The 24,198-nt window shown below is 43.9% G+C and overlaps 1 protein-coding gene across 1 annotated transcript in view; it reads right to left on the minus strand.

Annotated features, from left to right (window-relative positions):
* Positions 1-3,540: 3,540 nt before the first annotated feature.
* The window catches only part of Foxo3 (forkhead box O3), a 109,323-nt gene continuing 88,665 nt past the window's right edge, over positions 3,541-24,198 (minus strand). The window contains exons 3-4 of the mRNA XM_013022421.1: positions 22,752-24,187; positions 3,541-8,311 (exon numbers count right to left, since the gene is read on the minus strand). Coding sequence (XP_012877875.1) covers positions 22,787-24,187 — 1,401 coding nt within the window. The 3' untranslated portion in view covers positions 3,541-8,311; positions 22,752-22,786. The remainder of the gene's footprint in view (positions 8,312-22,751; positions 24,188-24,198) is intronic.

A 24,198-nucleotide genomic window follows, 5' to 3' on the forward strand; every position in this document is an offset into this window, starting at 1 on the left:
GAATCTTGGTGAGAGAAGAGCCGCTCTTTGCTGGAGGACCACAGGTTCCTCGTTCTGCTCCTCCAGGCTCAACAGCAGGTGGCTAAGATGCTTTGACTTTGGTAGCAACAGCCCCCTGTGGAGGGGCTCAGAATATCGAGGGCACGAGAATGACTTGTGTATTTTAATCATAATTTTATATTGGCATCTACTACTTGCATCTGCAATTTATTGTTCTTGTATTAGTATATAATGACCTTATATAATAAGAGAATACTAGATATACAAGTATGTCTGATTTGAACTTTCTCTTCCTTCTTTCCTTCCTCCTTTTTTTCCTTTCCTTTCTTTCTTCCTTCCTTCTTTCCTTCCTTCCTTCCTTTTTTATTTCTCTTTCCTATACTATCATACTCAAGATGTTAATTGGCAGAAAACCAGTTATGAAGGCACACATTTGCACTCCACTATTCATTGAGCAGATTCCTTTTAAACAATGTCTTATATTATTATCTCTACTCTACTCCCCAATATCCATCTCCCACTTTATTCCTTATTTCCTCTAGTCTCAGAAGGAGTCAAAGTCAATCCACCCCTACTTTTTAGGCTATATTAATCATTTCTCTTTCATAATTGTAGCACACTCCTTCTTTGATGTTAAAATAGTACACAAGGTAGAGAGTTGAGAATTAACCTCCCTTGCCTCCCCCAGCCATCCCATGACTCCCCTTAGATCACAGTTTCTCAGTGTGGCTGCAAGGTCATGGGTTATGAGCTAGTGATTAGTCCTGGGGCTACCTTTAGGGCCTGTCACTGTGAGTGTCCAGGACCAGTTGGAAGACACTGGCAGCAGCCTCCTCAGCCTTTCCAGTGGGCATGGAAGCATCATTTTTCTGTAGGTACCATGCTGTAAACATTTCCATTACAATGGCTTCTCATTTCCTCTACAGCTTCCCTAGAATTCACCTCTTACAGTGTACCCTAGGGTCTTTCCTTTTATAGATCAGCTCTACCCTGATGGTTTCCTACCCCATCAAAAAAAAAAAAAAAGGAAGATCTCTATCATGAAATTTTCTAGTTGCCTGCTTTCTTGGCTTGACTCTTTCCTTGCATTTCCTTATCTCAGGATGTTCATTATGTTAAGATTAGAATAAAAGGACAACAGATCCTTTTTTTTTGGCTGGTCGTGGGGCCTGAACTCTGGGCCTGGGTGCTGTCCCTTAGCTCTTCAGCTCAAGGCTAGTGACTTACCACTTGAGCTGCCAGTGCCACTTCCAGCTTTTTTCTGCTTATGTGGTGCTGAGGAATCAAACCGAGGGCCTCATGAATGCAAGGCAAGCACTCTACCACTGAGCCACCTTCCCAGCCCCAAACAGATCCATTTTTGAGTAGCATAAGCTATAATCCACCTACTACTCATTGTTGTCCAAGTGTGTCTCTACCTTCCCTGTCTCCTGTCTTTGCGAGCCAGCCCAGCTGATCTGTGCCTTTCAGCTGTGACTTCCGGGACAGCCTGAGCTCTCATTCTTTTCCTGGGTCCTGCTCCTAGCACCACATCTGGGTTTCTGTCACTCAAACAGCATGCCAGAAGGCTCTGTCTCACCAGCAAGCACAGTGTCGTGCTGTGGATGAATGGAGGATCACAGAGGAGATCCTGTGCCAATCCAAAAAAGGGCATGGAGATTTCTCAGGTGGAGTAGGTATGTTAATAGTGTGTTTCTACCATGTCCTTAGAGAAGAGAGGCAAAAATGAAGTCCTGAACCACTTCTATGTGGTAGACATTAGGCAAAACAATATACACACAAAATCTTTCTTTCTTCAGATTTTAAAACTCTATAGCCTTCATCTTCTAACTTTCCCATGAAGAAAATCAAGAAGGAAGGCTTCTTCTCCAGCACCATGTGTCTACACTTCTGATCCAGGTACCATCGTTCTCTTTGATGGAGATAAAGCTGAGCTGAAGTAGGTCCTCTCAGTGCTCTCCTTTTTACCTCCACACAGACTGCTCCCCACCCAATCTCAGCCACCTTCTTGTTTGTCCATTCCTGGGAGTAGCTGCAAGCTGTATATGCGGCAGTGTGGGGGAGCGGCTGTGGATTTGACCTCCCTTCAGTCCCTGTACTGCAACAGTGGTGTGACTGACTAACCTGTGTCCAGAGACTGCTAAAAACTTCTCCCTCTATTTGAAAAATCCAACTCCTGAACTGTGTTAGAAACGAGTCTAGACTTTTAAGCCAGGTGCTAAAGCAGAGCTAGTCACCAGGACTTGACTTTTTTTGACTGGTGCTGGGTCTTGAACTCTGGGCCTGGGCGCTGTCCCTGAGCTTCTTTTGCTCAAGGCTAGCACTCTACCACTTGAGCCACATGCCACTTATGGCTTTTTGGGGTAATTTATTGGAGATAAAGTCTCATAGACTTCCCTGCCTGAGCTGGCTTCAAACCACAATCCTCAGATCTCAGCTTCCTGAGTAGCTAGAATTACAGGCGTGAGCCACCAGCACCCAGCAACTAAGGCAGAGCAGGTGGGTTCCACTTGCAGGACATCTCTCGTGGAAAGCAAGGTCCTGGATTTGATTTTCTTGGTGTGGCAAGGGTCTGGCTACTATCACACCTCAACTGACTTAGTGATTGATCATTCAAGTTGAACTACTTTTTGGTTGTATTTTTACCTGGTTTTGGAGAACTTTCTATTGAGGATTTCATGGTGACAGACATTAGATTTCCGTCTTTAATCTTTTGGGAGACATGATCTTGAGATGCTTCTCCAGTTGGTGGTGGAATGAGATGGAAAGATTTTTCATTTATACATAATTCAAACAACAGTAAGGAGAAAAAGCAAGGAAAGCAGCCTCTCCAAAAAAGAGCTAGTCCTCAAGGGCCAACTTTTCACATCTTTGTCGCCTCCTTGATATGAAGAGCCCTGGGGCCTATAACCCAGACCCTGGGGTGAGGTGGGATGTGTGTGTGGTGGTGGTGTTCTTTAATTTTCATAGTTTTTGCAATGTCTATTAGAAGATACAGTTCAGGGTAAGAATAGCTTTACAACAGTGTACAGTACTCTTAACTGCGGAGGCTGTAAACATAGGCAAAAAGGGACTATGGAGGCTGCTGCGATCAGAAGCTGGAGGCGCTACTGTGACTTGTGTTGGGCAGGAGGGTCCTACTAAGGATCACTGTTTATTTCCTGGACTCCTGTGAAGTAGCTCTCCTAGGTTCCAGCCATTGGCAGGGCTGAGACACTGGTGCTCAAGCAAAGGCAGAGCTGACTCCTGTCTTTTTACAGAAAAGCTCCTCTGGGACCACATGACTCAGTGCACACCAACAGTGGCTATCAGCCAACACGAACAGCTCCATAAATCTGCTTTTATTGTTTGGTTGTCTGTAGAGGTCAAAATTGGGCCAGAGAAAAAGTTTACTAGGTTCATTTAGTTGACAGATCTCCTAATAGAGTCAGCCCTGTGCTGCTCATTCCAGCCTGTGAAGTAATCCTACAGAAGACCTTGAAATAAACTCAGCCATTTTATTGCTGGGGTGGGACCAAAACAAAAAAAAAAACACACTTCTTGGAATAAGACGAGTGTCATCGATGCTTTATTTACATGCGTCACCATTTCTTTTACAAACTAGATTATGGTTTTAAATGGAATACACAAGGCAGTATCTACAAACACCAAGGAAAGTAAGCACTGCATCTCCACTTCATTTGGAAAGGGGATAATTCCCAAATCAAACTGGTTTTGATCCTGGAGAAGAAAGGCGGCAGATGTAATTCATGGCAACATATGGTTATGTTAAAATCCTCAGTAAGAATGCGGGATGATAGTGTTCGCTTTGGAAGAAAGGATGGAGGTGCTTCAAACCAAAGCCGAGCTGCTTGATTCTCAGGTGTTTGAATATGGCCATGCATCATGTGTGACTCTAGTTGTATAGGGTAGGAGCAAGAAACTGAAACAGGTAAGACAGTTTTACAGATACTGTATACAGAGATTTTTCATTCATGCAACTTTTTTTTCTTAAAAAAAAGTTAAACATGTGAAGCCAAAATGCACAATACATTTTAAAAAATATCACTAATTTTCCTGGTCCTCTTTCACATTGTTTACATTTCTTGTGGATATACTGTGCTAGGACAAGTGTACAAGGGAAGACTGATTGCCAAGCAATGAGAGAATTTGAGAGAAATCAGTGACCAGACATACAGTTTTTTGTCGTTTTTTAAAAGTGGCTGCACACATATTTCTCGAGTGTAGCAGATGCCTTGTAATCATTCATCAAAGAAAAGTACATACAAATAAAATTAAGAAACAAGAAGAAAATATCCCATCCATTTAACCTGTATAAAATGTTACCCACATAAGATTTAGATCAAATATCACAGTCTTTTCAGATACTTGGATATCTGTTTTAAGATCTTGTTTGAAAAAGAACTTCATTTTCAAAGAGCAAGGGAGTATGATGGGTGACACTGATCCAGAGGCATTGTACTCACAACCTGACTTTGTACAATTACTTAAGAAAAAAGAAATCAGAATTTTGTTTTCCCCCAGTGCCCTGCCTCCCAGGGCTCCAGGAGGGCTGGCATTTTCGTACCTCTTTACCAGTGATTGCACTTTTATGAAAAAAAATTTTTTTTTGCTTTTCTTAATTAAAAAAATACACCTAACAATATGGTGTTCCCTCAAATACAACAGGAAAAAAAAAAGAATTCAGAACTGTCAAGAGTTTTCTTTTTGCCTTTAGAGAAGGATAATAGCTTTATTTCCCAACAGCCTTTGACACCAGCATCAGGAACAAAGGACTTGTTTCCTGAATGTTTTATTCCTGATGGCCTTTTCCAAGAGATTTAAATGCTCCTTATTCATCAAGTGAATAGTTCCTTAGGGAGAGGTGAAGTCTGTCTCTGTAACCCTTAATCTGGGTATAGGGTTAGAAGCCACCTGAAGTCACACCCTGAGTAGTGAGCCTCGTGTCTTCTCCTCAGGATGGGAAAGCGACACATAGGATACTAGAAATCAACACCCCAAAGAAAACCCACTTTGCATTATACAAGGATGCAGGATCCTCCATGAACAGAAAAGACAGACTTCAGCAAAAAATAATTTTCAAATGTGGTTCAGCAATCATATTGCAGAGGATTGATGCGGGAAGCCACCCTCAGATGCATTCACAGTTAATGGGGTACGCTGTGCCTGGCACTCAGACTTTGTGCCAGGACAGTGAAAGCTCACAATAAAGCTCTTTTCTAACTTTGGTACAAGGTATCAGGTTCCGAAGCCCACAGAGAGTCACGGAGCCCCAGAGTGCATGTCTTGTCTCCACAATTATGTACTCTGCTTCCTGACTTCCTGTCACCAAGTGGGTGGCTCCCTCCCTAGGGGCAGCTCACTGACTGAGGGGCTGGGGGTGACCCTGCATAATTCTCATGATTCAACAGTGCACTGCTGGCCCTGGCCTGAAGGCTGCGGTGTCATCCGAGATGTTTCAGATCACACTATGGTCACTATGGTCAGGGACTGAAGACATTCAGAACACTACATGGTGGCCCGCAGTTAGCCCACTCTGAAAGCGGGGACCTGATAAGAGGGGACAGAGGGCCCAGGCAACACCTCTGACCACTGTATAAACTGGCTCATCTAAGGGAATCTGGCCTCTGTGTGTAGGGAGTGGGGACAGGGAAGCTAGGGTGGAGATTGAGGGGGTTCTGACACCTTATTATTTAATTCTTGCCTGACCCTCTCCTGGGTGTGGCAGTCTCAGCTTTCCATACTATGTGTAGACTGTAGATGCTTGTTGGAGTTATCTAAAAAAACATTCTGTTATTCTGATCTGGTCTGAGGCTGCCTTGTCCTCATACCCGTACCCTCTGTCTTTCCCTCAGCTGTTTCAGATTAAGTCATAATCTGGTTTTAGGACATTCTGTAAGACATTGTGCTTGAAATCCAACAAACATTGGAAAAGAAGAGGATAAATGAGATGCCACATGTCTGAAAGGAATTCAACATTGTCAAGCTGGAACACATTGGAGGGTTGACTCTCTGGCTCCCAAGTGGCTCCTAGGTCCTAAAGCTGCATAGGCAAGTAAGCTATTTTGTGAGTTAATTTGTTCCTTTGAACTCAGGAGAGAAGTCTCAGGGCCTTCAAGTTGGAAGCACTTGGGATTCTCCCTTGTCTCTGATCTTTATCCGATCTCTCTCTGCCCACCTGCACCCTGTAAACCCACAGCAGCCCCTGCAATACCTCTACCCAGGCAGCACCATGCAGGAAGCCAGGCAGGCAGCCCTCCTTTACTGACACTGTACAGCAGACTACTAAGGAATCAAAGGAATGGCGAGCATTATTATAAAGAATATGGTAAGCAAGTGTGGCTCACTGACAAGCAGACCACGTAAATAGAATACATATTTTTAAAAATTATATATACTTTAAAAATGAAGATTATAAACATGTAGCAGTTCAGATAAGGCAATACACTACAGGTCTACTATAATCACAACTGCACAACAATTTACAGATTCTGTGAAAGGCAGGGTGAAATCAACAGAGCCAGTGCTCAAACGTGACAATCAGAGCAAGGCGGAAGAGACGTGTGACAATACCAAATGGAACTCTTATTAGGCTAGGAGCTATGATCACCACCAGCATCATCCCCAGAGGAGTTATAAAGAAAGGTGCAAAGGGGACCTTGGGGGGCTAGTGGTGGTGGGTGCAAGGGGTTGGTGCACGTCCGTGTTGGTGCCCACTGCCAGGGTACAAGCATCAGCAAGAACTCAAGCAGGGAAGTCTGTGCTGAAACACTAGCTTGTGTTCCTAACGCCCATGCATAAGGCTCCATTTTTGTACTGTACATGATAAAATATACTTATACATTTGTATGCTTAAGCTTTTTACACAAAGAAAAGTCTTTGTATCACTTTGGAGAAGTCTGTTTATGCTGTGCTAATCAGAGCATCGTTACACCAATTTCATATGTACCAAAAGTGTTCCCAACTTTTCTGTCTACAAAGGGGGTGATGAAGACAATCACACTTTCCAGGATAAACAGAAAGCACCTATACAGCACCATAACTTTTTGAAAACACAACAAAATGAAATCCATAGAAGCGGGAAAGTTTTTTGTTTTTAAAAAGTTTAAACTGCCCTATTATTTTTGCTTCCATTGTATCTCTTACACAACTACAACTTAAGCTTACATTTAAAAAAAGCAATTTGTATGCTATTGCCTTTCACCCATATACTTCTACAAGATCAGATGACACACAGCAAGGCTGAAAGTAATCAAGGATGTATATTTCAAATGAGTTCTGCCCTCCCAACCACTGGTGTGTCCTCGCTCCTATCTTATCTCACTGTAAGCTTAGTCGCCCACTTGTAAGCTCATTTCTTCTGAAAAGCAAAACAAGACACATTTTCCCCCTCTTCTTTTCTCCTTAAAATTTAGTCCCATAGTGGCATTTGGCAATGAGTGGATGGCTGAACTTATTTCTTTCTTGAAAAGCTACTCATTTCTAACCTACCAGCTCAAAACTGTCTACTGTATTAGCTGAAAAAACTGATGAGAGACCACAGGTCCTACTGACTGGGGGGGGGGGGAGAAGGGGTTTCACCCTCAGACCACCCTACTCAGAAGCTGAGGAATTGGAAACATACGGGTCAGATGGATACTGTGCTCCATGTGTGTTGTCTATGCGTGCTTCAGTCCTGGACGGGTGCGCATAGCAAACAGTTGTGCCATTGTTCAGTTTTTAGAAAAGGATAACATTCTGCCAAACAAAAGAAGAAAGAAAATCCCCCCCCCATAGTTTCTATATTGTATTAGTTTATGGAGTTCCATGGGCTCAAAAATCTTACGATGCCCAGAGCCAGAATGGTATAACATTTTCCTTTTGTTTCTAAATGTGCCTGGAAAGGATGGTTAACATTTTAACAGAAAAATACTGCAAGTTAATGCGTGTGAAAAACTCAGAGGGGCAAAAGAACACAAACACAAAACAACACGTAAAACATCCCATAAGCCATCGCGATATTAAAACACCACAGAATCGCCCACAGGGGCTCACAATGTGCTCTGAAGGAGACTGGGCGGTGCTGACGGTGCCGTCCTCGCTGGCGGGTGGCTCACCACCCCGTACCAGGAAGATTTTGCATACTTTATAGAGTTCTGTTCCAAGGGTAAGTGCTTCACCCAGGATAAAGGGCTGTTAACAGTCTCTGCTGGGTTAGGAAAATGGCGCGGGATTCACAAAGGTGTTAAGCTGTAAACGGTATCACTGTCCACTTGCTGAGAGCAGATTTGGCAAAGGGTTTTCTCTGTAGGTCTTGTGTCAGTTTGAGGGTCTAAAAGGCAAGAAGAGAAAACCAGATATCGTTAAGGACATTCAAATGGCAACAGTGGGCACCCAGGGGCATGCTTCATCATCTTCCCATCTGCTTCCCCTCCTTTGCAGCCCAGGGTACAGACAGAAAAGCGGTTTGCTACAGAATTTTAAAGGTCTGAAAAGTCCAAGGACAAAGTGGGATTACTTTCTTTCTTTCTTACTTGGTCCTTTATTATCAAATGCTCTGAAGTGGAAAGGCCCACAGGAAATAAGAGCAAGCACTTCGGGAAGCGAATGGAGGAAGGCACAAGGGCAGGCTCTGGTGGGCCCTGTTAAGTTAGGCATATCTAGGATTACCAAGTTTTGTGCTAGACTTTGGAACCCAGGGGTTTTTCCATGGTGCTTTTCTGCTAAAGCAAGGCACTTGTATCACCCAAAGCAGACATCAGCTATACTTCTCGACTTTCCTCTACCCCCAGCAGACACAGGTGGGCTAAAGGAACTTTCTCACTATCCTGTCCATCCATACTCTTCATGCCAGGGGAGAGGACATGGCCCTCCTACAAAGGCTCAGTAAACCTGCCTGCACTGCACATGATGTGTAGTAAGGACTTATTCTAAGTAGGCTATCTTGGAAATTTAATTGCTACATTAAAAATTTGCAGAGAGAAAAAAAGTTTGTAACACATACCAAGCCAAGCAGACCCCCTCCCCCCCCCAAAAAAAAATCATGTTAACAACTAATAGCATTGTTTTGTTGCCAGTCGTCTTCAATGGAAAAGACTGGTAGTACTCCCAGAGCATCTGAATTTAGACAAGTGTTACCTGATTTCATGGGGGCAGTTAAGCCCAGAAAAGAGGATTAACACCACCATCACCACCAAAAACAAAAGTACATTAGAGGTTATAGCTAAATGAACTGACATGACAGGCCTGGAGACATAAGATCTTTTGTTTATGGAGACAGTGTTGGCTGTCATGGTAGTAAAGAAATGGCTCCAGGCCAAGACATGGGTAAAAAAGTGGCAGTGAAGCATCATAAGCTCATGATCTTCTTACCACCAGGCAGAGTGACTAAATAATGAGCAAGGTGCCAGGAAGCTCACACTCAATGAGGTACATGCATCTGCCCCTGCCCATGGAGGCAACACATGTTCATTTGGGATTTCCACTAGCGTTCTTCTGACTCCAGTCTCTTCTGTGACTAAGGGTAATCTCATCTTCTACCATCAACATTTGCAAAGGCAGCAAGAATAATATTTATAGCAATGGTTATATTTACCTCTGCTATAGCTCCAAAGAAGGTGTTTTACTGGAAGGCAGAGACAATAAAGATCAGGAGGCCACTCCCATCTCCAGTATTTAGCTTCATGTGTTTTAGGTGTTGTTTTGTGTGTAATAAAATAATGGTTTCTTACTTTCAGAGGGAAGAAAACTAAAATAAATCGCAGACCTTGGTATTCATGAGAAATTAAAGCTGGTGATAATCTAAAGCCTCTGCCAGGATCCCTGAAGCATGATCACACAGGTGCTCACAGATGAAAGTCTGCTGAAGGGAATTTGGGTTTTTTTCCCCCTTCACAATAACACTTAATAAGTCACAGTCTAACATCACTACGCAATTAGTCATCAGGGATCTGGGGACTACAGTCCCCAAGTCCCGACCCTGGCTTTCTGTGAGTTCTAAGGGAGGTGCGTCAAGATATTACCTAATTCAGACCCCTCCTTGGTTCCCTTTGGTGTTAATTAGTCCACTGCCAAAACTGGTGCATAATGGGAAGACAACACACTTCATTCTCTAAGTACAGAGTCAGAGCTGTAGATAGCTGTGCTGCTGGGGTGCCCCAATATGGAGAGGAGGAGCCAGAGGACACCTAGACCCCAGATGTGGCATCATCTGGTCAGGACAGACCATCAGTCCTGAATCCAGAGTAGAAGGCCTACCTGGGGTGGTACAAAGACATACCAGCACCAATCCCCGGGTCACACACCTACTCCCTCAGCAAAAGGCCCAGAATCTTCTGGGAGTATCATCATTAAAAAGGAGATGCGCTAATTATCACTCCCCTTTCTGCAGCACAAGACAGAGCACGAGGACCTGTGATGCTATGTCCTGGACCTTCCTCCAGGGTCTCCAGCCCTCTTGGGGAGTCTGCTGCAGGAAGCTGCCTTGGTGCTTATGGTTGAGGCCACTAGTGCCAGGCATAGGGACAGAGGCAGCTGCTACAGAGGGCACATTTAGTATAGAAATGATCACTTCGTACAACTGAAAGGCTGCAATAGGAGGAAAACAGACTGCAAAATATTGTGAAATTAAGCAACCGGATAGATAAACGCAGAACAGGAATATAATCACCTTCTAAGAGAAACACTAAGATCACCACTTACGACAAGCCCCAGGAAATAGAAATAACCCTTTGGAAAAGAGCAACTGCCTGGACTTCAGATTTCTCTTCTGCAGCTCAAATGGTCATTTGCTTTGGTCAAGGACCAGAAGAGGTGGGAAGCACAATCAGCTACTGAGCTGGGAATTCAACGATGCTTGGCTGGGATACAAGTTTCATGGGATTTAGCAAGCTCTCACCACCCTCTCATGGATTAAAGTATGGCCCTTTAGTTAACTGTGAGGCTTATGTATGTGTGTTGATACCCTTGTAGTGTAAAAACATATCAGATTAAGCAAAGCTTTTGGAAGGAAAAGGAAGTAGATAGCTGACAAAACCACAGCTGTTACTTGGCAGTTACTAGGCAATACACCAATTAACGACGAGTAGAAATGGTTACCCTGTCTCACTGGTGACTTTCACCAGTGAGGGAGGAGGTGCCCCCCTCCCCCCCCCCCCCTGCTACTCAATAAGTTTAGAATCAGGCTGTTGATGCAAGGAAAGTGAAATGGGGAGGCCAAATAAATGATGAAGCCCAAACTAAAAATATCTGTGGATGCTGTCATCTGGTCTCTGGTGAGATCAGTCCCTCTGTAATCCTGGCATCTGCAGGGAAGACAAGCTTCTGCCTAATTATCACCACTAGGTCACATGATGTTCTAAGAAAGGGAGATGCCTCTAAAAGTACAGAAAACATAACAACCCAATCAACTGGAATCTGAGCATGGACATAACTATCCCCACTCCTGTCCTCCCACAACATGCTCTGCTGTGGAGAAGTGCACACTTGTCAGCAGGGTTTTTATCTACTTGGCAGAGAAAGATGACTTCAATACTGACTACGCTACAGAAGGAAAATGAGACGTAGGTTAAAACCCTCACACCTGCAAATCCACGAAGGATAGCAACCATTTTCCTAGTTAGAATTTTAATTTAAAGCACAGTCAGCATGTAAAACAGAATTAAAGTGAAACGATACTTCCTTTATGCTTGAAAACAAGGACAGTTTAAGCTCAACCTCGTAACTATCAGGGCAAGCTGGACCTACACAGGAACACTAGGGTGAAGTGAATGGATCCCTCAAGCTGACAGGACAGCCTCATGGGGAGTCACAGAACAGGTGTGGGTTTCAGAGTAAACCTGGCAGTACCATCTCTAGAAGGACTGGAGGGACATCAATCCATCTGGAGTCTCAATCCAACACCCACCAAGGCTGTTAGAATTGGTGTCACCCCAGGAAAAACATTTTTGCAGGTCTCAGGTTAGGCAGCCTCATCTAACTTTGAAATGCCAAAATGGTAGCACTTCCTGTACAATTAGTTCATCTCTACAGGCCAACATTACACTGTGTAGGCAAACAGGCTACCACTATAATTTGGTCATTTCACATTAGCTTTTAGATTGGGACAGCTGAGGAAGAGGAATCAGATACCTTCATGAAAATCAGCCTGGTGGTCAGCGATGGCTAGTGCAAATCCATCACTAAGTCTGTGCTGTTGACCACAGAGCCATCTTCTATGTCTGCCAGGGCAAGGGAGCTAACAGGTGCAACTGTATGAAGTCCATTTTGGTAAGTGCTATCACTTTGCCATGTTAGGTAGTTACAATGGAAATGGAACAGGTAAGGAAGTTCTAGGCAGATTAGAGGCCATGTTTCTATCCAGTTGTAAAACCTCCCAAAGGAAAAGCTAAATATCCAGAAAACCTGGCACTTGGGCTGTGAATCTTTCTACTAGAGGAGGTAGAAGAGATAATACAGAGAAGCTAAGAGTGAGGATTTTTTAATGATAAGGTGACAGGGTAAAGAATTTGACTACTCACACTATTGAAAAACATTTTTTTTTTTCCGCATGAGAGTAGAGCTTGACTTGTGGAAAGTGCTATGCTGGCTACCTCCTAGGAATGCCTAGCTTTTCAGGTATTTAGTAGAGCCTGCCAAGGAAGGCTGGTAGGTACCTGCAGCTAGCCCTGCCTACCCTTGCTGGCCAGCCATTAGTTCATGCTGACAACACATGAGGGAAAATGAGGAGGGAAGTGGCTGTCCTAAGTCATCACAACCCAGACAAAGAACTGTGCAGAGGACCACTGATGGCTACACAGGCTCCATAGAAATAAACTAGCTCTGTCTTGACACTGGAGCATGTATATTTAGTGTCAATAGTAAAGTTGTAGAGATTTCATATTTTCTTGAGAAGACTATTTCTACAAAGACTATTATGTAAAGTGTGGGATATTAAAGAAGCATTTTAAAGGCAAAAAAAACCCCCAAACCTTTAAGGAGTATTTGGATTCCCCTCTGAACTGACTTTAGCTGGCAAATACTAATGGGATTAAGTTCTACCTCATTCTTACCTTGTATTCCAGTGTTAGTGGGAACAAACCCTCTACTCGCCCAATGGCTTGGGCACAGGGATGCTTTGTCTAGCTCTCTCTTCTCCCCACCTGCATGAATCACTCCTGCACTCAGACAGCTCCTCCACCCCATCTTCCATTGTTTGGCCTCTACTGAACGCCAACACCTCGCACCTGGCACCTGATCACATAGTACCTGGACTGAACACTTCTTTGTGAAGTCTGAGCTTCCAATATAGTGAACTCCCCGAGAGAAGGGAAAAGGCTTCCAATGAAACCAACCATTTAGGAAACATCTGATATTTTAAGATCACTGTTTTAGCATGATATTTTCCTTCAATCTGCATAGATTTCAAGGGGAGCAACAAAATTTCTTTCACATTCAAGTACCATGGAAATTTGAAAGTACAGAACAGTTAATGTTGGTTAGATAAAATGAATATACCATATTCCTGGACAAAGCCTCATGCTGCTTCCTATCTGCCCTATTGCTCCAAAAGTTACCCCAATTTGCCAAGAATGAGTCTCACTGGAGGTGGGGCAGAACCCAGGACAGGATGTAAGATTTGTATAGTTTTTGGAGGGAGGAAAAGTTTTCTATTAAATTTCTAATATTCCTGTATCTTATAAGACAAAATCAATAGAAGGCAATTAACAATTTAACATTTCTATTCCTTATAAGACAAACTCTTAATAGAAGGCATGATTCTTAACAATCAACTGATTCCCAAATACTTAATAAAGAATTAGCCTTCATACATCTTTTCTGTATATCCAAACATATACAACCATTATCAACAGCACTCAAATCCCCAAATGAATAGTCCAACAATTCTATGTCTCAGGGTACTGTCATGACACAGTGATCCACAATTTTAAAACAAAAGGGATCTGGAGCCCAGGGAGGAAATGCTTAGAGCCAAGCCATGACCTGAATATCACTGTTTATCTTTGCTGGGTGTGACACTGCCCTATATGACTCTTCCCTGCATTTACTGGGGTGTGTGTGGGGGGGGGTGCGGGAGTAAATGGCAGATGCCCTAGATTTCCAGAAGGTGGGGGACCAGGAGGTGTAGTCACCAGTCCATTAGAGGGTCCAAGTACAGAAGTAGGGGCTAGGAGAGGTGCATCCTCCAAAGTTCTCTTTCCCTACTTCAGATACTATAAAGGGTTTGTGAGACAATCTAATTTTCCAAGTAATTCTGAAACCAACAACAAAATCAGCAGAGTCACATAAATAGTTTGAACCACTCATCCACATGCTTAGTGTGACCAGGACATGCTGCCGACAGATGGTGACCAGAAAGCAGTCATCACACTATAATGCAGGAAGCAAACCCAGGGGGAGCTGAAAGGAGGGGTTCCAGCAGGGCTCTTGATTGAGAATGACACAAGACGGTCCTGGGCTGGTGGTCTGGCAATGTGAAGACTCAGAGTGATAAAGTCTGTGATAAAGCGCCCTCTGCCCCCAACCTGGCCATGTCACCTGTACCTGCACTAGATACAAAGCACTTCCCCACCCCAGTCAGCAGGACAGGCTGAGTGGTGGAAGTTGACTGGCTCCCTGCAGGGAATAATTTGGCTTAGATGCTTATTTGGTGGCAGGCAGCATTTTCAGTGGCATGTGAGGGCCAACCTTCTAACACGTCTGTCAGTTAACATATTTTCTGACTACTTATAGCTAGTTGGGCTGTATAGTTTTCCGGTTATTTCTGAATACACAAATTCTAAATGGATTACAGCAGCATGTGCAGAAACGGAGGCCTAGTGGAACTTAAGGGGTACAATATTGGGGTCTGAATTCAGAGCTTCTTGCTTACATGGCAAATGCTTTACCACTTAAACCACTTAGTGAAAAATAATTTAGAATTTTGACCTCAGAACTCTGAGACTTCTATCTCTGGCCTTCTCTTCCTGGCCACAAATTTCCCCCAAGGAATAAAATCAAACATTCTACACAGACACGAATAGTTTATAAAAAAAATTGTATGGCTCAGACTTCTTTCATCAGAGAAAAAGAGAAGGAAAGACATACTGACACACAAACCCTCAATCAAATCAAGACTGGCAATTAAGTCCATCCTTCCAAAACACTAGAATTATCTTCAGAGACTTCATGACTAAGTGATTCTCATCCTTTAATAAATGAATGCCATGGATCTTTAGCAAAAAGGTTATCCAATAAGAAATCTAGAATCACAGAGTGAGGCCCACATCTCTTACTGCAAGGAAAAGAAACAAAAGCAGCCAAGACACTGGCATGCATTCCAGCCCCATTCAGTCTTGCAGAGCACAGTATCTCAGACTGGGTCTGCTGTGACGTCTTGAGAAGGGCAGCCTGGTCTTTCAGGTTTTCAGTGACTATCTTTCTTAACAACAGAATTGTGTCATAAGAGGTAAATCATCACTGCTACATCATGCCCGTATGAGGCAACTTTTCTGTTTCCAAGGAAGCCCTAGAAGATCTGTGTGGCCTGGGATAGCCTGGCAGTGGGAGGGCAGAAAGGAGAGGTTCTGGAGAGCAGAACCATGGGCCCGGCTCAGGACACCCAGGAAATACAGCTGAGGCTTCTCCCTTAGCAGCTGGCTACTAGCTCCTATGAACCCATCAGGCCCTTCGGGAAACCTAAGGCCACACAGCCAGGTTGCTCAAGCACTCCTTCAAAGATGCTAACGGAACAATTTGGGCACCATATCTAACCTGTTGGTCCATCTGCACAGAGGCTTACTTTGAAAGTGGAAAAACGTCAGTTTCTCTAATGGGTGCCCTCAAATTAGTAGGCAGGACTTCTAGGGAACATTGTCTTCAAAAAGCAAAGGCTTTTATCTGACAGACAAGTGCTATACTTGTTGAATAAAGAATATAGACTGATTCTAGTTTACTGAGAAAAGTAGTGGTTCTCTGTGTTTATAAGACTCGCTGTTTTCTTTATTCTGTATCGATTTCTGGAGTCACTTAAAATCACAAAACCTGGGCAATGTGGCTCATGCATGTAATCTTAGCTACTTGGGAGGCAGGAAAATGCAAGGAATTGCAGTTCAAGGCCAGCCTTGGCATGAAAGTTTGATTCATTCCATCCCAACCCACGGCTGGACTGAGTGATACACATCTACTATCGCAGCTACTGGGGAAGCACCATGGCTGGGCATACCTGTCATCCAGGGATACAGTACAGATAGCCCAGGCATAAAGGGACACCCTCGCTTGAAAATAATGCAAAAGGAGGCTGAAGATATGGCTCAAGGGGGGCAAAATGATCATTTAGTAAGCACAAAAACTAATAAGTTCAGACCCCAGTGGGGGAGGGAGGAACCCAAACACAACAAACATTAAATAATTTTTTTTAAAGGGGCAAACAAGACAGTAAATTCTATCAGAGCTAGTCCTGTAAGAGCTAGCCCTGAGAGATAAGCAAACTGAGACTCATCTGAGTGGCTTGACTCAGAGCCACGAGGCATAAAAATGTGCTACTAGTCCACATTCCCTCTGCCATTTCACACGGCCTTGCTCAACTCCCTAGCAGCTATAGGGAGGCCTTTTAACCCACCGTTCACCTCAGAGTAGAACCCAGGAACAGCATGCTCCAATGGGTTCAAATTGGCTTATGTCCAACGTAGGAACTGCTGCTACCTTCTCCCCAACAAATAAATAATAACCAAATGGAAGGGAGAAAAAGAACACACACTCAACTACAAAACCAAAACCTACAGCAAAAGTCCAGTGGGGCTTTTAACAGAAACCATCATCTGGAAACTGATGATGAACTGAGTGAACTCTGACCTATTCTGATAGAACTCCCGAAGTAGTGATGTTTGTATTTTTATGCCCCAAAGACACATGGAAAAAGAAAAACATACAATAAAGAAATACGGCTCTTTAAGTCAGAGTTGTCCAAGAAAATCTGGCATGTTATGGTTGCCACATTGTGTGTGTCTTTTGCTCCCACCTGGCATGTGAGGCCGTTTTTCACTGCAGGATAAGTCACCGCCAATGCAGTCAGTTGAAGGTGAGGCCCTTTTTGATTCACCTCTATCCCTGTGCCCAGCAGATTCTCAAAATACATTCTGTCTAATGAATCTAGGCTTTGCTTAGCATTGCCATCAAAATGGGGTCTGCCACATGCCAGGTAGCTAGCTCATCCACAGGAAGAACATAGTCCACAGCTGAGAGATGCTTATTATGTGACAAAGGCATACTAACCCTCCTCCCCTCAAAAAACAAACAAACCCTCAAGAACAATGACGAAGTAAGCTGAGGGTAAGGGCATGGGCTCAAGTGATACAGCACTTGCTTAACAACTGTAATCCCCTCCTCCCCGCCCCCCTGGAGGAAAACGTGAAGAACCCACCACCTATTTTAGCAGGATTTCTTAAGGACAGGATTTTTTTTTCTTTTTTTGGGGTCCGGTCGTGGGGCCTGAACTCTGGGGCCTGGGTGCTGTCCCTCAGCTCTTCAGCTCAAAGCTAGCACTCTACCACTTGAGCCACAGCACCACTTCCGGCTTTTTTTTCTTTTTGCTTATGTGGTGCTGAGGAATTGAACCCAGAGCCTCCGGCGTGCAAGACAAGCGCTCTACCACTGAGCTACCTTCCCAGCCCCAGGACAGGATTTCTTTAGGGCTTCCTAAGAATGCTGATCCTGTAGGTTCTTGCAAAATTAAAAAGATATAGTCAAGATACCAAATTTAGGAAACACTGAATGCCCTGTGTGATATAGCCTATCTTCCAAGGTTTGTAATGTTCATTTAGGTTTTAAGACAACCTGCCGGAAATAACCTAATTTTCCTTTGTTTAACACAGTATTTCCAAAACAGGCTCCATTTTCTACTACATTCTCATGGACAGTTTAAGAGTAATTATTCTGTGAAGTACTTTGAGGAACAATAACATATTAGATATCTAAGCATCTATAGTATCACTAATTCACAAAAAAACTTTAGCTCATTTTAGTTTCTAAAGTTTAAATTTTAAAACATTTTAGAGGATGGGGTAAAGCAAGACTTTGAAATCAAATGAACACATCAATAAGGATAGGGTAAACGAAGTGATATCTCAATTTTTAGGATAAGAAAATCTCTACCTTTGAATAAAAGCCAACCTTGGTCTTTAAGTCTGGAGACAAAAGGCAGCCAGCAACTGTCATCCCACCTTCCCAGGACTGAGGAGAACAACAGGGACAGGCAATCTCTCCAGCCAGGACATCGAGGTGGCTCTTGATACACCCATTTCCCTTCCCCATACAGAAAGGCAGCCTGAGAGATGCACACATAACCCCAAGGGAAGAGTCCACTTACAGAAAATGCTATTTATAAAGCATCAAATGTTGAGCAGTACAAATACTTAAAAAGAAACTTCTAATGGGAGCTTATAGTTTACAAGAATTACAATGAGCAATTGTGCTGTTTAACCCATTTGTTTATAATCCACAGAAAGCTCCATGGCCAAGTGAGAGCTTTCTAACATAATGCCACTTATAAATGCACTTGGTTGAAGTGGAAAACTCTCAAACTCTGCCCCATGTTTAGCAGGCTGGCCAGAAGCATACATAGGTAGATGATAAAGCCAACAAGTCCAAGGAAGAGCAGTGTTTGTGCTGGATGTCACTGTTTTCCAGGGGAAAATACCATGTATGGCATGTCCCAGACTCTACAAAGAATCCCTGTTCATAGCTTGATCAAATTTCCTTTACTGTTATCAACACTAGGAAGATCCAGTCATCTCATGAATAGTAGGTGAGAAGTTAAGCTTCTTAAAGTGGCAAGAGTAAAGACCTCTGCAGATGCAGAACACACTGTTACCCAGACTACAGTTGAGGGACAAATAGCTGGGTCTGTTTTCCAAGCAGAATATCATATTCTCTAAAACAGAAATTATTAACTACATCAAGAAAAACAAGACTTCAGATAAATGAAATACCAAATACTGCTACCCGTATTTGGTTAAAATTAAAAGACATGATAGACTCACAAATCACAACCTTCAAACGTCAATCAAACTGGCATTACAGATTCACCCTTTTAGGAAGGTAGCCTACGCATCAGTTCCAAATTCTAATTCTATACTAGTACATCACTTACCATTTTATAAGCAGAATGTTTAGTTTCAAAGTTCAAGCTATATATATATATATATATATATATATATATATATATGATCTCTCTCTATATATGATCATATATATAGATCATATATATATATATATATATATGATCTATCTATCTGATACACCCTTAATGTTCTATGTTTCTATTCTGTTTTATAGATTAAGAGATTTCTAAGTGATGTGGCTAGTGACAGGAACAGGAAGACAATGACCCCTCTCTCTTCTCCATATGGCTTCTCCTGGTGGATGTTTTCCAATCTTACCATGAAGTAGTTTAAATTACATTGTGAGCTGTTCCCTAAACGTGTCCCCAAGTGACAAGAGAGGAAAACAAATCAAAGAGCTTATGGATTCAGACATCTTCTGACATCAATACTAGGGAGAAAGTGAAGCAGCTTTCCCTCCATGGAGACACTTGTCTAACTCAAGAGGGTCTAAGAGCTTGAAGAGCTTGAGTCCATCAGTGTGTATGCCCAGGGAACATCGAGGGAAGACTGTCAGTCACAAAAAAAGTATGGAAATGTTTCTTTTGCAGACAGACACAAAGGTCAAAGGATTTTACCTATGCCCTAAAATGAAAGCCACTTGTGAGACATCCAGAGAAGCACCCTAATATAATTCGCCAGCAAAATGTCATCTGAACAGAGCTGCTCCATGACCACCAGGAGAAAAGCCATGGGACCTCTTGCCAGTGAGTTGTAATGAATATAGAGAATGACTAAAACAAAGGCAAACAAAAGAGTCATTGCAGAAGAGCTCTTGGGAAGCTGGGATGCTTAATTTGGGGTATGAGGTCTGTGATTCTGTCTTAAGTCCTGTTTTCTGAATGTAAGAGTGTAAGAGTCTTCAATAACTTGGGCTGGGGAGGTGGCTCAGTGGTAGAGTGCTTGTCTTGCATGCATGAGGCCCTGGGTTCGATTCCTCAGCACCACATAAGCAGAAAAAGCCGGAAGTGACACTGTGGCTCAAGTGGTAGAAAGCTAGCCTTGAGCTGAAGAGCTGAGGGACAGCGCCTAGGCCCAGAGTTCAGACCCCACAGTCAAAAAAAAAAAAAAAAAAGAGTCTTCAAAAACTTGACAGCTAAAGCTTAAAAGTAAAAATATGCTTCCAGCCACATGTGCTCCTGAATGCTGAGAAATTCATTCCAAGGCAATGTGGAATCTTATACCAAGAAGGAGGGCCACCCCTTCAGGAGCTTCCACTGTCTATACTCGGCCCTGTGGTTATATTGAGCTGGTTTCCTTTCGTAGCGATTCAGCAACTTGCTTTGTTTAGTTGCCATCCTTGCCTGAAACTTGCTATGTAGTCCCGGCTGGTCTTAAACTGATGATCCTTCTGCAGGCTGGGATTACATGAGAAGTGGTTCCTTTTCAAATCAAGAAATACCCTATCAAATTAACCTCTTCCAAAAAGTTGTGAGGAAAAGGTGACTAAATGACAACTTCCAACAGGGTATAAAGATGAAATGTATCATACCCAAAGTAGTCATTTATCAGTATGAAAATTATGGTTTAGCCAATAAAGATTTAAAGCTAATATATTTAATCTCTCTTAACAGATCTTTGTACAATCTTTCATAATTGCACACACATACCCACACAAGAGGGAAATCCATGTTTGAAATATCAGACAAAAATTGATGGGACGTTTTCTGCTCAACTCATTCTTTCCAGGGAACCTGAAAGTGCTGTCCTTTACAATGACAGCCAAATTAAAACTGTGTCTTTAGAAGATATACATTCCTCTTCCTCCAAGAAGACAAACCATCTATTCTTCTAAAAACCAAACATCTACGTTTCTAAAGACAAACCTCCGCCAGCTCAAGCTCAGGTAAGAGACAGCACTGGCTGGCCTGGTAGCACTATCATCCTATTTAGCTTCCATTACATTCTTTTTTTTTTTTTTTAAACCAGCTCAAGGGCCATTAAATGTCGAGAGCAGATGTCTGGGTTCCATTAGGGGCCTATTCTTGCCTGGGAAAGCTGAGATGCTTTAGCTCACAGTGCTGGCTCTCAGACATTCCCTTTCCACAGCTATCCAGGGCTTCAGTGAGCTCACTGTAGGAGCCCCTTGTAATTCCTTTGCATGGAGGGTTAACAAGACTGGGTTTTTATGGCTTTGAATTCCTTTTCTCTTTCATGTCATTTAAAGAAGGGAGTAAGCAGTTTTCTGAGAATGAAACTTAAGAATAATAAAACAACAACAACCACCAGAAAGAACCGGGGCAAAGCAAAGCCTTTTAGCATGGTGACTGGGGCACAAACCTGTTAGCAGAAGGCCCTAAAGTTCCCCTCAGTTTTCTAGAAGGATAGTTCCAGGGCAAGCTTTCTATTAGCTACTACTTGGGCTAAGTCCAGAGCACTTCCCATTTTGTACCAACTGAAAAAAAACTAAGGAACTACTATGGGTCAAGCCATGAGTCCAGCTGTGTGGCCTTGGGCAAACTACTTAACCTCTACGGGCTCCCTATTTGATCATCTGTCAGTATGTTTGTCTAATTGCACTGTATATATTTCAACCCACTGTAGTTTTGCAAAGCACATTCATATCCTTTGTGCATTTGATTCTTGCAAAAACTCTGTGGAGTAGCTAGGGTCATTACCCTCATATTCTAAAATGGGACACTGAGGTGCAGGTGCTAAGCAACATGCCCATGACAGCAGCCAAAAAACTCCCAACTCTGATCCCAAACCACAACTCTGTGCACCATTCACAAGCGTGCCACTCTGTGTCTGATACCATTTATAGGTTGAATAACAAGGAGAAGCACATGAATAACTGCTCTCTCGTATAAAATCTTGTCTTTCCAGCCTCTTTTTTTTTTTTTTTTTTGGTCAATCATGGGCTTGAACTCTGGGCCTGGACTCTGGCCCTCAGCTCTTTAGCTCAAAGCTAGCACTCTACTACTTGAGCCACAGCGCCACTTCTGGTTTTCTGCTGGTTAAGTGGAGATAAGAGTCTCACGGACTTTCCTGCCCAGGCTGGCTTTGAACCGCAATCCTCAGATCTCAGCCTCCTGAGTAGCTAGGATTACAGGCATGAGCCACCAGCACCAAGCTCATTTGTATTTTTAAATGCTTAAGTCCTGAGCACTAATCTAGATGTCTAGTACTACAGTGAAGAATAATCTAACAGATCAGGTAATTCACATAAGAAAGAGTTCAGAAACAAATGCTCCATCACCATGATGTTGGAAAAAAAATGACCAGACACCTCATCACATGGCAGACTGACAAGGGAAGTGCTGGATCCGAGTGTCTATAAGGGAGCCCTGGGGCTTCCATCCTTCACCTTCAAGCAGGACCTAAGATTCCCTTCCTTCTCCTTCTGCTCTCATCCACTCATCCATCATGTAGGGGGCACTGTGCCATAACTCAGTGAGGGCTGCAGGATACAAAGAAGGAGCCTCTCTGTATATGTGTGTGTGCTCTTCTTACTGTCAGTAAAACTCCTGAGGAGGGAAGGGTACCTAGCAGCCCTATTTGGTTAGCAAGTACAACTCTGGGGTGACTGTCTTGGAACCAGAGGACTGTGTACCACTGGGGCAGTTAAAGTCAATAAAGGACAGGTGTTCTGTGGCCCTTCCTTCTTATTGTTATGCCATAGCCTTGGGCACTGACCTGCTTTGCCCACTTCCCCTTTCCTCAGTGATCCTTCAGCCTGGCACCCAGCTCTGAGATGAGGCCTGCTTAGCACCAGTGAAGTTCCCCACATTCAAACCAACAACGTTCTGCGTGGAGATGAGGGAGTCAAAGTTAAAATCCAACCCATCAGCATCCATGAGTTCACTACGGATAATGGACTCCATGTCACATTCCAAGCTCCCATTGAACATGTCCAGGTCCAGGTCACTGGGGAACTTCTCGTGGCCCATGACAGGAAGGTTTGCACTAGTTGAGTATAAGGAGGAGCCTGAGAGAGAGTCTGAGAGGGTTTGCATAGACTGGTTGCCAGGAGACTGTTGCTGGTGTTTGGCTGACCCAAGGCTGTTGGAGTCACTCAAGCCCATGTTGCTGACGGAATTCGACAAGGCACGGCTGCCACCAAGAGCACTCTGGGTTTGGTGCTGATGGTGGAGCAAGTTCTGATTGACCAAACTCCCCTGGGTAGGCTGGGCAGCAAAGGACATCATTGGGTCACTGCGAAGAATCACGTTCCGGCGGGAGTTCTGAGCAGACACAGCAGTGCTGGCCTGAGACATTAGGGGGTCTGATTGGGTCATCATGACATCGCTGTGGCTGAGTGAGTCCGAAGTGAGCAGGTCTTGGAGTGTCTGGTTGCCATAGTGCGACATGGAAGAGAAGGTAGCTGGCTTGTTCTCTTGGATGGTTTGCATGGGAGACTGGCGCAGGGAGTTCAGAGATGAAGGTCCAAATACGGTGCTATTAAAGGAGCTGGTTGGAGAGCCCAAGCCTGAGCCCTTGGTGGTATATGGGAAGCTAGAGCTCCGCTGCATGAGACTCCCAGTGGGTGAGGACTGGGATGATGGGAGTGTGATGTTATCTAGCAGGTCGTCCATGAGGTTCTCAGTCAGCCCATCATTCAGATTCATAGTGCCCGCCATGTCAGTGAGCCGTGGCAGCTCCATGGTGCATGGCTTGCTCACTGAGGGCGACAGGCTGGCTGAGCTGCTGTAAAGCATGGGGGAGAGTGGTGCGTCGTCGTCCTGGACATCATCCAACTCTGTGCTTGCCAGGATGGGTGACAGGCGGCCACTGACTGTGCTGGCATTGGAATTGGTGCGTGAGCGGAAGTCTGTCCACGCATCCAGCTCATCGCTGCTGCGGGATGTGGGGCTGCCGGGCCACTTTGAGAGCTGGGAAGGGCTGTCATCTGCCGACTCCTGTGCAGTCTGCAGGGCTGCCTTCTTCTTGGCTGCACGGCCACGGCTCTTGGTGTACTTGTTGCTGTTGTCCATGGAGACCGCTCTTCGCCGGGGGGCCTTCCCACTCTTTCCCCCATCAGGGTTGATGATCCACCAAGAGCTCTTGCCAGTCCCCTCATTTTGGACCCGCATGAATCGACTGTGCAGTGACAGGTTGTGCCGAATAGAGTTCTGTAGAGAGA

This window comes from Dipodomys ordii, unplaced genomic scaffold, assembly GCF_000151885.1.
Source record: "Dipodomys ordii isolate 6190 unplaced genomic scaffold, Dord_2.0 Scaffold62, whole genome shotgun sequence".
Taxonomy (NCBI): Eukaryota; Metazoa; Chordata; class Mammalia; order Rodentia; family Heteromyidae; genus Dipodomys; species Dipodomys ordii.